Source organism: Alligator sinensis, unplaced genomic scaffold (genome assembly GCF_000455745.1).
Source record: "Alligator sinensis unplaced genomic scaffold, ASM45574v1 scaffold1902_1, whole genome shotgun sequence".
NCBI classification, from domain to species: Eukaryota; Metazoa; Chordata; order Crocodylia; family Alligatoridae; genus Alligator; species Alligator sinensis.
In genome coordinates this window covers 1-16,259 of record NW_005843416.1, presented here as the reverse complement: position 1 = coordinate 16,259, position 16,259 = coordinate 1, and the positions used below count along the sequence as shown (strand labels likewise).

The window sequence follows — 16,259 nt, the reverse complement described above, 5'->3', positions numbered from 1 at the left end:
GGGGAGCAGGGGTTGCGGGAGGCAGAGCGGGGGGGGGGTGTCTGGAGCTAGGGGTGGCCTTGGGGAGCCAGAGCCCTGTAGGATGCAGGAGGTCCTGCCTGCCTTGGGGGATGGGGATGGGGATGGGGGCTGAGGCCAGAGCAAGCTGTGGGGCTGCAGGTGGTGGGGGGCGGTGTGGGTCTGGGGTAGCGGGGGTGCTGCATGGGGCAGGGTGTGCAGGGCTGGACAAGCCGGGGTCTCAGCAAGGACGCGGGATGCTGACTCCTTTGTTCCCTGGGCCTCTCGGCTGGTCAGGCAGAGCCTCCCTCCCCTTCCCCTTCCCCTTCCCCCTCTCCCTCCGGCCTTTGTGTCCCAGCCTCTGCCTCCCTATGCAGGCTCGCCACCTCCTTTCAGGCCTTTGCTGCAGCCAGCCCTAGCCCACCGAAGAGCTTGTGCCACAGCATCCCTTTTGCATCCACCCACTCTCTCCATCCCACCCGCCACGGCCCGCACGTCCTCTGCTGCGGCCAGCTCCAGCTCCAGCTCCAGCTCCAGCTCCAGCTCCAGCTCAGGGAAGCTGACACTACGTTTCTGTCTGGTTTAGTCTGTAAGGCGGAAATCTGCCCTGCCTCAGGCTGGGCTGAGAGTCAGGAGGGGCCTGTATGGATGGTAAGGGGGTCGTGGGGGTCCGTGTGGATGGCAAGGGGGTCATGGGGGTCCATGTGTCCTGGGTGGGAGCTTGGGTGAATGATGGGCTGTATTGCACAAGGGAATGGCATCAGCTCCTGAACCTGCTGCTAACAGACCCTGCCAAAGCTAGAGGACATAAAAGCATCTGGTTTCATATCAATAGAGGACAGAGTAGCGGAAAACCGGCGTGTCCTCGATGATGGCCACCCGAAATGCAACAGAGCAATGGAAAGGGCAGCAGGAGGCCACCTGCCTCCTGTTACACCCAGATGTCTCTGGGAGCTTTGACTTTCTCCAGATAAGGACAAGAAAAGCCAAAGCAAGTTCCTCTGAGCCCGTTGATTGGGGTGTTATCCATCAGACAATATTACCCAGAGCAGCAGAGAATACACAGACATACTCACTACCGGTGGTGAGGTCTCAGGCCTCTCAAAATATGTCCTCAGGGTTTGAGGCAAGACCCAGACTGCCACCTCTCTCCTTTTATACAGCTCAGGTTCAGATTTCTGTATCCCCGCTCCCTTTCCTTTGAGAGAAGGATCCCTTGGCCGGTTCTGCAGGGAGCTGGGGAAATGCATCCTGGTCTGTGACCGCTCTTACTAAATAGTTGCAAAATTTGTTTTTCTTTGCAAGCTTTTGAGCCCGAAAGCTTGCAAAGAAAAAAAATTGCATCTGTTTAGTTGGTCTAATAAAAGATATCGCCTCCACCCAAAGAGTTCATCAACTTTAGCATTAGCCTGCCCTGGCCTAGGCATCTCAGGCCCCTTGAAACTGCCCTTACATGGCTTCTCTCACATGCTAAACCTGGCGATTCAGACTGAACGTCTTCTGGGATCAGAAGACCTGGGAGGAGGGAGGTAGTGACCCACCCAGCACAGCCAAAAGGAGTTGGGGGTGTTCAGGATTACCTGATAACAGCCATTTCTTCAGTGAGACGAAGCTCAAAAAGGACTCCTACAAAAAGTGGAAACGAGGGGCAAATAAAGAGTCATGTGAGGACAGGCAGGGAGGAAGGCCGAGGCACAATTTGAGATGCAGCTGGCAAGGGACATAAAAGGCAGTAAAAAGGGATTCTGTTCGGCCTCTTGCGGTCTAGGAACAAGTGTAGGGAGTATCTGAAGTCCCCGATGATGGAGGATGCTTGCCTGTAGTATCTGGGGGCATCCGAACCCCAAGACCTTTGGGCTTGAGCCTGCACGTAGGATGCCTGCCAAAGGATTTAGGAGCATCTGAAGTCCTAGGGTGATGGGTCTGGGATGGAGGATGCTCGCCGGTTGTAGCGTCAGATGTGATGCTTGGAACGATGGAGTTCTGCCTGCTCAAATGAGATGGTTTTTGGCATGACTGAGTTCTGCTCAATTGATACGATTGGGAACTGATTTGGCTAATCTGGTCGGGAATACAAAATATATTAAAAAAAAAAAAAAAAAAGGGAAGGGGGGGGGTGGGATTCTGCAGGCATGGCAAGAAGAGGAAGACCAAAGATGTTATAGGTCACTTGGGGAATGGGGAGTACAATCTAGTCACAGACAGTTCAAAGGCAAATTATAGCATTTAATACCTTTTATACTTCTTTTTGCACATCTAGGGGCAGAGGATGAGGGCAGTAGGCAGCAGAGAGGAGACAAAGCCTAGAGTACTGGCTGCTGTTTGGAGGCACGGGGATGGGAGTGCTCCTGGCCGGCCTCCTGCCTGCTGTCAGGCCACTTGGGCCAGTCTGACCTCGGTATCTGGAAAGATTATGGAGTGATCCTGCCTGGCCTCCTGCCTGCTGTGGCTCTCGGGGTTCAGGCTGCTCGGGCCGGGTGCTCTCGGAGGCCGTTGCTTGCAACCAGACTCCTGGAGCTTAGGTGTGATGCAGAAAGATTCAAATCAAGTCAGCAGGCTCAGATGGGATGCACCCAAGGGTACTTGCTGGAAAGAATTGGCCGAGGGAATTTGAGAGCCATTGGCTATCATCTTTGAGAACTCATTAAAGTTGGGTGAGGTCCCAAAGGATGGGAAAAGGGCAAATATATTGCTCATCTTTAAGAAAGGGAAGGAGGATCTGGGAAACTATAGACCAGTCAGCCTGACCTCAGTAACTGGAAAGATCATAGAGCACATCTTCAAGGAATCTACTGTGAAGCACCTAGAGGAGAACAAGGTGATGAGGGAGAGTCAGCATTTATTCACTCAGACCCAGACACAGGCATGGATGAACTGGGTGCTGGACAGAAAGGGGACCTGAAAATGAAAAAAAAAAATTAAAATTGCAAAAAAGAAGTTTTAATATTGCACATAAGTGGGAGTGGCAATGCTATCAATTGAGAATGAACTATTTAAAGACATTGATACCAAAGATAAAGATTCCTGCAAGAAAAAAAATCATCTCTGGTAAAGGGGGGCCTGATACTAAAAGTTCACCCGGGGCCACCAGCACTTTAGGTTCGGCACTATTCACCAAGAGCAAGTCATGCCGGACCGATCTGATTTCTTTTTATGACTGTGTCTGTGGGTGAGAGGAGAGCAGTGGACATGGTATGCCATGACTTTAGCAAGACTTTTGCTGCTCTCTCCCACAATACTCTCTTTAGCAAGCTAAGAAAATACAAACTGGATGAAAGCATTGTAATGTCCATACAGAGCTGGTTGTATCATGCTGCTCTTCAAGTAGGCCTCAATAGCTCCATGTCTAGCTGGAAGGAGGAATCAAATGGGATTCCCTGGGAGTCCATACTGGGTCAGGAATTGTTTAACATCTGCATTAATGATTCAGAGGATGGGTTCAAGTGCACGCTTTTCAAATTTGTAGGTGATTCCAAGGTGGGCAGAAGTGCGCACACTGTGGAGGGCAGGGCTAGGATCCACAACGACCTGCACAGCCTGGATAAATGGTCTTCAATCAATCAGATGAGATTCAGTAATAATTGCATGCACAAATACAGACTGGGAAATGACTGGCTTGGTTGCAGTTGTGCAGAGAAGGACCCGGGAGTTATGGGGTATCGTAAGCATAAGATGAGCCGACAGTGCACTCTTGTTGCAAAAAAGCCAACAGCATCCTGGGTTGTATTAACTTGCAGATCAGGGGAAGTGATTCTCCCAGTCCATTCAGCGTAGGTGAAGCTTCACCTGGAGTATTGCGTCCAGTTTTGGACTCCACACTTCAAAATGGTCATGGACAGTTTGGAAACTGGCCAGTGCAGGGGAACCAAAATCATCAGGGGCCTGGGAAATGAGACTTATGAGGAACGGCTGAATAACTAGGGTGATTTAGCCAGGAGAAGAGAAGCCTCGGGTGGGATTTGATAACAGTCTTCAAATAACTGAAGGGTGATTATAGAGAAGCTGGAGATGGGCTTTTCCCTGTGAGTGTAAGGGCTGGGGCTAGGAGCAATGACTTCAGGCTGCAGCAGGAGAAATTTAGGCTGGAGCTAGGAGAACTTTCTGATGATGAGGATGGTCAAGCACCGAAACAGGCTACCTGGAGAAGTGGTGGCATCTCCATCCTTGGAAGTTTTCAAGAGCAGGGTACACTTGGACGGGATGGTTTAATCAGGGAAAATACTACCATGAGCAAAGGGCTGGAGTAGATGCCTAGATACCTTCCAGCCCTACTTTCCTCCGATCCTCTGATCGTGTGACTTGGCACTGACTTGTGTGTGACCTGGCACTGACGTGTGTGTGTGTTGGGGAGGGGGCTTCATGTAACTCAGGCAGGGTGTTCATGGTAGAGCCCAAGGACCCTCACCGGGGCTGCTTCCCGTGACCAACAAAGCCGTGTTTTGGGATCCAGCCTCCTGCCAGTGCCATGTTGCAAGACAGGGAGGGACAATTGCAAAGCCATTTTTATGGGTGAGAAGCAGGTGGGCCATGATCCTGGCTCCTCCATCACACTTTAAAAGCCAAATCTCTGCTTTCCCACAGACGGCCCCAGAGACACGGTGCTGCCAACAGGCTCCGTGCACAAGCGGTGGGAGAGCGAGAGTCCAGGCCCCCGAGCTTCACCAGCACGCAGGATGGCAGCCAAGCTAGGTCCAGCACCGGCCCTGAGCCTCCTGTTGCCAGCACTGGTGCAGCCCTCGGTGAAGATGGAGGAACAGGACTCAGCAGGTCCACCAGAGCCTGTGGCAGGAGCTGAAGGGGCAGGGAACGTCCCTCGTGTCATTGAGGCTGGGACTGGTCAGGAGACCGTGAGCTGGGAGGAGCTGCAACAGGTCAAGCAAGAGCCACAGGAGGAGCCAGCCCACCACGGGGAAGGACAGTGGCAGGAAGGGATGCAGCCCCAGCATCTTCCTGCCAAGGTTGGGATGGACACAGTGACCCTGCAGCTGCCAGAGCTGGCCCCGGGAGGCGAGGTCCCCACCCCAGAGATGTGGCGCCGGCGCTTCCGGGGCTTTTGCTACCAGGCGGCCGAGGGGCCGCGGGAGGTGTGCAGCCGCCTGCGGGAGCTGTGCCAGCGCTGGCTGGAGCCCCAGCACCGCAGCAAGGAGCAGATCCTGGAGCTGGTGGTGCTCGAGCAGTTCCTGGCCATCCTGCCCCAGGAGATGCCGAGCTGGGAGTGGGGACTTGGCGTGGAGACCTGCGCTGAGGCGGTGGCCCTGGCCGAGGGGTTTCAGCTGGGGCAGGCGGAGGATGAGAAGCTCCAGGTGAGAGCATTTTACCCCCCCAGCATCAATACCGCTGCTCCCATCTCCAAACCGGGTGATGTTCAGATTCACCCCCATTTCTCCCGGTTCCAGCTCCCCAGTAACTTTCTTGCCTTGTCCCCAGGTCACAGTGTGTGTAAAGGTTGAAGACGTGTCCTCGGACAAGATGGCACCCACTGGGGCATTGTGGGAACCTCTTGATTCCTGGCCAGAGCAGCCACAGCCCAATCCTGCTCACATGCCCCAGGAGGAGGCAGGATGGGGTGAAACCCCAGGGGTCCAGGATGAGCTGCCTCATGTCCCCAAAGAGGAGCCCCTGCCCCATGAGGAGTCAGGTAACAAGCTGGATTTTGGGCAGTATGTACCTAAAGGACCCATACTAGCTTTGGGTAGAGCTATTATGAGGCCCTAACGTTGGTGCCCGTGCCTGTTGAGCACCAGGAGTGAGGGATTCACATCTCTCACTGCGAGTTTGTGGGGTGACGGGGCCCTGATCTTGCATTGGGCATTTCTGGTGTGACAGAAGCAAGCACCTTCTTGCTTGCCTAAGCCCCTGTCCCTTGCCTGGCCTCATAGCGCTGCCAAAGTAAAAATCAATGATCGAGTCCTAGTTGCTCCTCTCATGCCCGCTGTGAGTTCTCTGTGCCCAAGACTTGGCCGATGCAGGTGTCATGGACATGGCTTTTCCCAGCCACTTTTGACTCGTTCATGTACCGTTAAGCCCAGGCCTGTCTCTTGCCGCAGGTTTCTCCAACACAGAGGAGACCTGGGACTCATCCGCAGATGAGAGCTCCATGGGTTGGTTCCCCAGACAAGACCCTTCCCCAGGAGCAGGTAAGAAGCAGCAGTTCTGACCTTTCCAGCAGCAGGAGGCATCATACATCCGCAGAAAACTCCCCCCAAGTGGGTGCGTCTACACGGGCTTTTCCACATCTAAACTTTAGGCACATTAGTATAATGTGCATTAAAGCAATTTAGGTGCGTGTCTACACATGCATGCACTAAGGTGCACTAAGATTAGTCCCAAGTCAGTGGACACACCCCGCATTAATGTGCATTAGCGCGTCTACATGTTCGCTGATGGTTTATGCAGGTATCAAATTTAAGCTCAAACAGCCTAAAATCACCCTTTTAAGATGTATTAAAGGTGTGTACTCGCACCCTTAATGCACCTTAAATTGGGCTAGTGCACATTAAATGTGCACGTGTAGATACACCTAGTGTTTTGTTAAGGAATGAGGCTCCAGCAGATTGGCTTTTCCTCTTCTCCTGATGACCCTCCTAGAAAACTTTTTAATGCCCTGGAGAGGTGGTCCTGGATTTTCTCTGCCCCCTCCCTTTAAAATGTGGAGCCTGACCCTGCGCCAGGGTCCCCTATTGGAATTTGATTGACAATGTCAGTAATTCAGCTATCGGGCCTTTATTAAACCCAAATGCCAAGAGCAGTTAGGCCGTTACTTTAAATGAATGCTCCAAAATACTATCTCTGTGTTAGATCAGAGTGTTACAGGCCGACTTAATAACTGTGCCCACACAGTTACAAGCACTTGATCCAAATATCCATAACTGGTTTCGCAAAAGAGTTTCTGGCTGCCCCATGCTGGCACCTAGCTCATCCTAGCAAAATACCTGTCTCTCCTACCTTCATTTCCTCCACCCCCTGAATCTCAGTACTTCAGTTCTCAGATAATATAGAGTCCTGTCTCTCTCGGCTTAAACCTTGGTTTTCTGGAAGATGGTTGTGCATGTACTTGGTGATAAAACATCCCATTACCTAATGCACAATATTGCTGTACTTCAGAATTTCTTGCACCTTCATTTCTTCCCCTCAAGAGCGATGCTGTGCACTTGTAACATGATGTTGTACTCATTGGGGCTCATCTCTGACTTCATGGACAAGAGAAGAGCTGTGGGATTTGACTTGTCCTTCTCTCTCCTCTCTCACATGCTGTGGCCTGGGGCTGTTTTAGGTGCATGCCGTCACCTGAAAAGAGCAGTGCTTTCTCTTTATCCCCCATGCTATTCTCAAATCTGTGGATTCTCTTGCCCTTCCCCACACCCAGCAGGTGCTGGGGCCCTGAGTGAAGCCCGAAGAAGGGCCTGCAAGCCAGAAGATGTTGAAGATGTCCCCAGAGAGATAAGGGCAGAGACCTGAGCAGGGCCAATTTGAAGGGAGGCCCAAAAAACAAAGGGAGAACATGCCAGTGAACAAGACAGTGGCTCTTGCTGGGTGTAGGGGTGCAGCTGGGGCAGTAGTCCAAGAGGAGCCAGGGGTACAAGGAAGAATTAGAAGAGCTGAGAGACCTGAAGAGCAGCAAGACGAGTCTTCATTGGAGAGAGATGTGTTCAAATTGAGCTGGTGGAGAGGCCCTGGGAGTGGGGAATGGGGCAAGAAGCTCACCACCGTAAACAAATAACCGTGGAAGCCAAGCCTGTAAGGCTTCCCACCTCTCTAAGCAATGCCTTAGTTGCCTCTAAGGCATGCTCCTATACATGTTTTCAGACTGAGGGGCCCAAGAAAGATCCTTTCTGGGTACTCTATAGCACCCAGCCAGCCCAAGGGAGCATGGGGCAGAGGTCTCTGCAGCTGAGCCCAGCCAGGTGGCCCCCGAAGCAGCTAGCTCTGGTGAGAACAGATGGTGTCTGTACCGAATCCCAGCAGGGCTCCTCCAACCCAGCCAGTGCTGGACAGCCTCATGGACAGGCAGTTTTCCAGGAGTGAGCAGCGTGCCTGACTGCTGGTGGATAAGCCTATGTAGGAACAACCCCCCAGCAGGTGAAACGCATCTTGGTCCTAGTCTCCTTTCACCGGCATCTACCCAAGACATCCCCAGGACTGATATGTTCTGGCCTGGAGGGTGCCCCTACATCCCCAGATGCGTAATCTGTGCTGAAGTGGATCACAACATTTGGATTCATAGTGTCGTCTCTGTGAATGGACCATCAGCTCCTTTCTTTTCCTGTTTCCAGACTGATTTTTTGCACTGAATCCCACCTCCCCCAACTCATCCCAGGCCACTGGGAATCCACATTCCCCCTTCTTGCCCCACCTTTCATTTCCACTCCACTGGCAGATACATCAGGGATGGCTGCAGCAGCCCCTGCTCAGGTGGGACACCAGCAGAAAGGTTCCCGTGTTGTACTGGGGCGGTAAGTCCCCCTCCTCGACTCTAGGCCCTTCCGAGCTCCATGGGAAATAAGGGGAGACTCCTGACACCACCTTGCAAGGCCCTGGAGTTCCTAGGCATGTGTCTGGTGGAGAAGGATAAATTCTTGGGGTGCCCTTTCCCAGGCAGGGGGTCCTCCCTGTGAGTCACAGCCATGAAAACAGCTTCCGCAGGCTGCCTACGCTACAGAGTCTCTGCTGGTGTAGTTATGATGGCAGCATCCTCATTGCAGATGCAGGTGAACATTTACTGCTCAGTAACCAAAATTACTGCACAGTATGAGTGGTATCTACACATGCATGCCCGTACCATGCAGTAAATACGGCTACTTCTGCTGACTTGGTCATAAATGTGATAGCTGCATCACGCAGGTATCAAATTTACACCCAGTTAATTACTGCACAGTCCACACACAGCGTTAATGCGCTTTAATGCCTGCACGTGTAGAGACCATCCTATTCCTGATTACTGCGCTGTAATTTACTGTGCAGCAAATTTAAGCTGGCATCAATGCACCTGTAGACCTGCCCAGAATATATGAGCAGGTGCAGCTGCCTGAGCTCTCAGCTGGCATGGCCTAAAGTGGGCAAACATCCTGTTCGCTCAGCAGAACAGTGTCCGTGCCACTCCCTTTGCTGGTCTTCTACAGTCTTAGCTTCATGAACTTTTGGCTGGCGGTTTATATGCCCCTCCCAGTGTTTGTCACTGATCTGGCTCCTCAATTTTTAAAATTTGTACATCCTTTATTTCTTCCAGATGATTTCACTCAGGTCTTCCGCTTGGTCTGTCTCGTGGTGCTTCCAGATTCAGCATCAATAGTGCGATATTGCATGCAATATTGTGATATCTCTCTTTGCCCTGCCAGCATGTCCATACTCTCCCCCAGTGCCTTATTCATATTCACCAAGGGCGGTTGCGTAGTACATTCGTCTTATGCCTTGTTACCTTTTCAATCATTTTTTGTGAAGTGTTTGCACATTTCAGCACAGACTTTTCAGTGCTAATGCCCTTTAATCGAAGACTTATCAGCATCTACTGTTTCAGCCCATAGCTTTTCTAGTTCCTCAAGTCATCCTGTAATGACAGTTCAACACAGGATGGAAACCAGATACTAGTAGCTACGTTTTTATCTCATTGTTTCCTATGCACTCTTGACAGGATGTGCTTTCTCTCCCGTGACAAAAGTTTGATTGCCCCCCATCTGTCATTGCTTCTCTTCACTTACAAAGTTTATCACTACTAACTCTCATTGAGAATAAACCCATTTATCAGTATTTTGTCCTAATAATGATATTGATTGGCGTGTTCACAATCTATCTTTTCAATCTGATAGCTCGATATAATATATAAAAGATTTTTCTTCTTTCCGGTACATCACAGATCATTGTATCTCTGTCCACCTTCCATGGTGCTCCTATCAATTTTATACCTTTTTTATATCCCGGAGTGCTTGATGCTTTTATATTTTATATGAAGATCCTTCTACTTACCTGATGTTGCAGGTGTCTGTCTCTAGGGCCTTCTGTTTCATCTTTGCTTCATCTTCCCTTTTCCTTCAAGGGCCCCATAAAAGCTTGAGTCTATTGGCTCTGTTCACCCAAGATCCAGCTGGGTATTGGATTGACAGTAAGCAAACCTAACCAGACTTTATGCACTCCCCCAAACAGAGTATCAAGGTATCACACTGGGCTGAATCTTTTTGCATATAGCAAGGGGAACTGGAGCTCTCGGTTTCTGATAAGGACCCAAGAGAAAACTCATGGTCTTGAGAACCGGTTCCCAGATTAGCCATGGCAATGTCCTCTGTGCCCTCTCTCTCTTCTCAGAGATGTTCAAAATCCATCCCATGTGCAAAGTCTCCTATTGTCCCTCCTCCCCAGAGATTAAACCCCAGGCACCTTGGCAGGGGACCTCAGCCCTGGCGGGGGAAGCCTGCCTGCAGGGAAGTTACACAGTCTCCTGAATGTCACAAGCCATAGGATATGAAAAGTCTATCTGAAGGTTAATACCAAGGACTTTAGCACACTGTGGGCACGTCTACATGTGAGCATTTACTGCACAGTAACTGAAATGACTGTGCAATACAGGTGCATGTCCACATATGCACACCCATACTGCACAGTAAATATGGTGACTTATGCCGACTTGAGCATAAATTTGATACCTGCATCAAGCAGGTATCATATTTATGCCCAATTAGTTACTGTACAGTAATGCACGTGTAGACACTAATGTGCAGTAACACTGTGTATGGACTGACTTGGGACCAACTTTAGTAGCATGTCACACTGGCCTGCCCCTTCCACTCATCACTCAGGGACTTGAAAGCTAGACCTCTTATTTCTGCTGAAGAAAAAAAGTGCCAGGCTCTTCCCTTGCTCTAAGGTGCATCCTAGAACAGGGCAAAAGCTGTATTTGTCCTTGACCAAAGGGACGGGGACTTATTTCTGGGCTCTCTTCCCTGCTCAGCAGGTGCAGGGACACTGAGCGGAGCTGAGGAGCAGCCTCCAGAGGAAGGGCCCGCCAACTTGAAGCAGCTGAAGACGTCCCCAGGGAAAGCAGGAGCGAAGGCCCTGCCTGGTGGAGCACGCACCGGGGAGGAGCCGCACCTCTGCGCCGACTGCGGAAAGAGCTTCGCCTGCCTCTCAAAACTGGCCGCCCACCGCAAGATCCACTCCAGGGAGCGCCCCCACCACTGCCCCGACTGCGGGAAGAGCTTTGTGTTCCTCTCCATCCTGGCCAAGCACCGCACCGTGCACACGGGGGACCGGCCGCACCGCTGCGGAGAGTGCGGGAAGACCTTCAAACACTCTTCCAGCCTTTTCCTCCACCGGCGCGTGCACTCGGGAGTGCGGCCACACCAGTGCGGCGAATGCGGGAAGAGCTTCGCGCACTCCTGCAGCTTGGCCCGGCACCAGCACGTCCACTCGGGGGAGAAGCCACATAGGTGCGGAGAGTGCGGGAAGTGCTTTGCTCAACCCGGCCACCTCACCCAGCACCGGCACATCCATTCGGGGGAGAAGCCGCACAGCTGCGGGGAGTGCGGGAAGAGCTTCGTGCGCCGCGGAGACCTGGTCCAGCACCAGCGCGTGCACACGGGGGAGAAGCCGTACCTGTGCACCAAGTGCGGGAAGAGCTTCAGCAGCCTCGGGTACCTGGCTACCCACCGCAAGATCCACTCCGGGGAGCGTCCCCACCGCTGCGAGGAGTGCGGCAAGACCTTCGTGACCCGCTCCAACCTCACCACGCACCAGCGCGTGCACACTGGGGAGAGGCCCTACTGCTGCCCAGACTGCGGGAAGAGCTTCACCCTCTCCTACAACCTGGCCCAGCACCGGCGCATCCACACTGGGGAGAGGCCGTACCTGTGCACCCACTGCGGCAAGAGCTTCCAGCGCCAGGTGCATCTGACCCGGCACTGGCGCCTCCTCATGCAGGAGCAGTCGTAGTCGTGCCCGCGGTGCTGGAAGGGTTTGGGAGCACCTCCGTCAGCGGCTGGACTTGGGTGAAGGGCCAGTCCTCTCTACCAAGGGTGGGCAGAGATTCACCCTGCTCTCATCCATCAGCAGGCATCTCAGGACCCACTAGGCCCAAAGGCCAGACTGTGAGGTTTGATAGGGGCAGAAAGGGAGCTCCCCCCTACGCTGCTATGCTGGAGGGAGTTATCTCAGGACCTGGCTCTACTACTCATCACCTCTCGATAAAGGGAGCCCAGGGAGGCAGAGCTGTGGGGAACAGGTAGGACTTCAAAAAGAGGTCTAACACACAACACAGCGAGGTCGGACTGAACTCCCCAATGAACGCCACGGGTCTCCTGGCTCCATCCTCTGTGGCAGTCCTGGGGGGACGAGTGTGTCCTTCTCGTAGGTCCCAGTGTCCCTACTGGGAAGCTCGTGAGGTACAGTGATGATATTTCTGGCCAGGAAAGTGTTACCTATCTTCTACCCTGAACCTTGCCAGCCTACATCCTATATTTATAAATGGCTTATTCTAATTTTCTAATAAATGTTTGCTGATTGGTTTTATTTACTTTTTTTTTTTCCACTGAAACTTTTGGGACTGGGCTGAACCGGATCGCTTGTGGCCCTGGAAAGAGCCAGTTACTTGGCATTTGTTTCCTTGGGAAAGCAGAAGCATCATGGGATGCTGCTTCCCACCAATCCTGTTGTCTCTTCACCTCCGTTTACGGTTTTTACTGAAAAGGCTGCTTTGGTTTACAACTTGTTTCAGAAACTGAACAAAAAATATATATATATCCCGTATAGCAAAACTATGTCTAAAACAGTTTGTTTCTTTAATCATTACTATTCAGTACGTTTCAGCTGGAGCTATGATACAGTGTGTTTAGATGATCTGATTTAGCTATCTTCTTGCATATTATCTCCTTTCTAGCCTTGTTCTCTATTTAATCTTGCTGGTCTAGCTGGCATCTTGATTGCTGCTTTTATTTTGCTGGCCAAGCTGGTTGTCACATCTGCAAAGGTTGGGAGAACTCAGAAACAGGCTTTGGGGCCTTTTGCTTTAGCTGCTATTCTGCAGCTTGTCCTAGGCCTCTTGAAAATGGCCAAAGTACATTTTTATTTTTGTGCACATACATTGGATCTGTTTTGCAGTTGGACCCTTTCTCACCCCTTGTAGCTGTCCTGTGGCTCTCTTACCCTTTCCCAGAGTTGAGTTGCTTCTTCCAGGCCTTTCCCCTTTGGAGCATTGACTCCTTAGTCTTCAGACAAAGAGGATGGTATGTTTGAAAAGTAAATGTACCAATGTGTTTTTTCAGGGATTTGAGCAGAAGGGGAAAGCAGCACATATAGGCAGGCAAATCCACACAGGCCCCTATTTGGTGGAAAAGAATCAGGCCCTGAGTGGTGGGCAGCTAGCATCACTTGCTCCAAATAGAAAGGGGAAATAGCTGCTTCTCTCCCCAAGCAGAACTGGAATCAGGTATTTTAATGCCTGGTGCAGGTCATGTGCAGAGCCCCCACCATGTGCTACTGAGTAACATAGTTTTTTATGTATTATTTGCTTTTTTTTTTGTATGATATAATATGGGACTACCTTGAGTACAAAACATGAGCAAAATGACACTACACCCAAACAGAACAAAGCTTGGTAAGTACTATTTCAAGATATCAAGAAAAGTGAAACATCACACGAAGAAACATGGTATCTGTCTATCGTGTATGTCAGCACTGAGCAGGTACGGTGTGGCAGTGCCTGCCACTTTAAGGTTTCTAGCTGGCAGTGGGGCAGCCCGCAGGTGGGTGCTAGCCTCATCAAGGCTAGCACATGACCCTAGAAGGACCCTTGGGATTGGCTGAGGGGGCGGAGCCATCTGCCTTTTAACCAGGCCCTCAGATGCAGAAGTAGTAGTCTGAGTTGGGTTGGCAAGGAGGTAACATGTGGTTGAGCTGTTCCTGGAGCACCTTGGAGGTAAGGGCAGGAGCTCTGGGGATGGTTTGGAGGCTCCTGGTCCTGGGTATGATTGGAAACTGCATCCTGCTGGGGAAGGGTTGGCTGGTGGGAGTCCCCAAGAGATACCAGGCCAGCTACCTCCCTGGTGAATGTAAGTGGCCCAGTTGAGGGTGACAAAGATGAGTGACCCTAGTGAGGAGCAGAATCATTGAGTTGTGATAACATGGATATGATAATAGGTAAAGACCAGATGTGACAATAGAGAATTGCTGGATGTGAGAATATAGATGCTAGGCCTAGAAACATCAGTGAGGCATGGGACATGTGTAGGTTCAGAGATGGGAAGGGGCTGGAAGGGACTCTGCAGATCAGTGGGTCCAGCCCCTCCTTCTCTAGGCAGGAAGATGACTGGGGGTAGGTGACCCCAGCGAGGCGACGGTCCAGTCTCCTCTTGAAAACCTCCAGGGTAGGCCTGAGCCTGTTGAAATTAGCATTTTTGAAGTCCAGGACTTCAATCCTGTTGGTTGACCTGTTTTAACCTTGCGGCGGACAGTGAACCTGGTTGAACTCATGGCTGCTGTCGCCCAGGCTACCTTCAGTGTTCAAGCCACACACCAGGTCACTTCTGTTGGCCAAGTCTAGGAGAGCGGTACCTCTGGCTGGCCCTTGCACTGCCTGGGGCAGGAAGAGCTCCTCCTTCAGTGTTAAGAAGCTACACGACCAGTCCAACCTAGCAGTGTTCCTCCCAGTCTGTCTGGGTAATTGAATTCACCCAGATCCAGCTCCTCCCCTTGGTGTGGTGGCTTGCAGTAAATGCCCATGCTTGCGTCCCTCTGGCTTGGCCCAGAGGATTTCAAGCAGCTTATCTTTGAAGCCAACATCAGCCTCCAGAGAGGGGTAGCGCTCTATGCAAGAGAGCAGTACCTCTCCGTAGCAAGAAATACAGGTGAAGTTAAAAATTAGGATATGGGGCTACACTGAGGTCTGGGTAGCCCAGCCTTCCCCACTTCAGGGTGCCAGAAAACTAGTCCCCTTCCTGTTGAGGACTGGAGGATCCAAGGATTTGGAGCACCCCTGAGGAGAAGCTGCTTGTGGGGATGGTACCCATGCATGGCGTGACCTGTTGGAGGAGCAGAGATGCCTGGAGGGGAAGACTGAGTGGTGTCTGAGCCTGGCCATCTGCAAGTGGCTCTCATTGCTGCCCAGCCAGTGCTCCTAGGCACTCCTAGGCTTGCCACCTTCAGTAGCAAGGTGCTTCAGCCTGCCCCAGCCTCTAGCTAGCATAGCTCCTGTGGTGTGGCCTGTGTCTGGGGGCGGTTACCAGCTCCATTCCTTCCCTGTGCCCAGAGCTGCTGCAAAGATGTGACAAGGAGACCCTGTGCATCCCACACAGCTGAACTGGGCTGGCTCCTGCAGCCAGATGGGGCAGGGCAAGGTCTCTAGGTTAGTCTGATGTATGGAAGGGGACAAAGGTGGCTGGTTACCTATCCCTTAAAGGTGCTTGCTGACCCACATCTTGAGTAGAGAAGCATCAGACAGGGGTGAGCCCAGGTCCCAGAGGAGGACCCAGGATGGAGATGTACCATGTCTCCTTGCCACCAGCAAGGCTAGGCAAGAACAAACCAGCCCCTTGTCTCCCTGGAGCTCTGTGGTGGCAGGACACCAGGCATGAGGCCAAGACAAAGTCTGCACAACTCCTACCAATGCTCGCCCACTGGGGAAAATTGGGTCAGCAGTTGTTGGTGTGTGTGTGTGTGTTTTTGTTTTTTTTTTTGTTTGTTTTTTTTTCAGTAGTAGCTACATACTCTATGCCCTTGCACACTGCATACAGTCATGCACGGGGGAGTGACACTGGGTGTGCTACTTGTCAACACAATGCATTGAAAAGACACCTGGTAAGAGACTTCGCTGTGTGCAGAGCATCACAAACTTCCTACAACAGCTCTACATCAAACCCAGTCCCTGCCTTCTTGTTGTTTTAGGATTAAACTGGCAGGTTTGCTGTTGTGACAAAATGTTACTTCCATATGGCACGGGCTTCTGGTGCCAGTGCACCATTTACACTGGCCTTGCCATGGTCCTAGTAAGTAACTGAGAACATAGGGAAATCCAGCTTGGACCATGCTGGTAAAGTCAAATCCTCACTTTCACATGTGTTCACAGCCATGTCAGACTCCAGCTTCTATGGGACTATTGCACTCCACCAGTAGCTGCTCCCTCTTAGCTTCTCAATTGCTTGAGACTCGCATTACCCAATGATCTGCTGATCAAAGTGAACCTGAAGGATTTTACCCTTCAGAGGACAGTGCCCCATACCATCTGCAGTAACTCCAGCCCTGAACTGGAAGCAGTGGGGAGCTGAGCTGAGTGAAGCCAGGAT

General features: G+C 51.6%; 1 protein-coding gene across 1 annotated transcript in view; it reads left to right on the top strand.

The window, feature by feature from the left end:
• LOC102369018 overlaps nt 1-16,253 on the top strand; it is a 41,785-nt gene extending 25,532 nt beyond the window's left edge. Inside the window, exons 15-20 of the mRNA XM_025195160.1 lie at nt 3,326-3,571; nt 4,579-5,300; nt 5,425-5,635; nt 6,045-6,134; nt 10,937-13,897; nt 16,043-16,253. Of these exons, the coding sequence (XP_025050945.1) occupies nt 3,326-3,571; nt 4,579-5,300; nt 5,425-5,635; nt 6,045-6,134; nt 10,937-11,916 (2,249 nt within the window). The 3' untranslated portion in view covers nt 11,917-13,897; nt 16,043-16,253. The remainder of the gene's footprint in view (nt 1-3,325; nt 3,572-4,578; nt 5,301-5,424; nt 5,636-6,044; nt 6,135-10,936; nt 13,898-16,042) is intronic.
• The last annotated feature ends 6 nt before the right edge of the window (nt 16,254-16,259 follow it).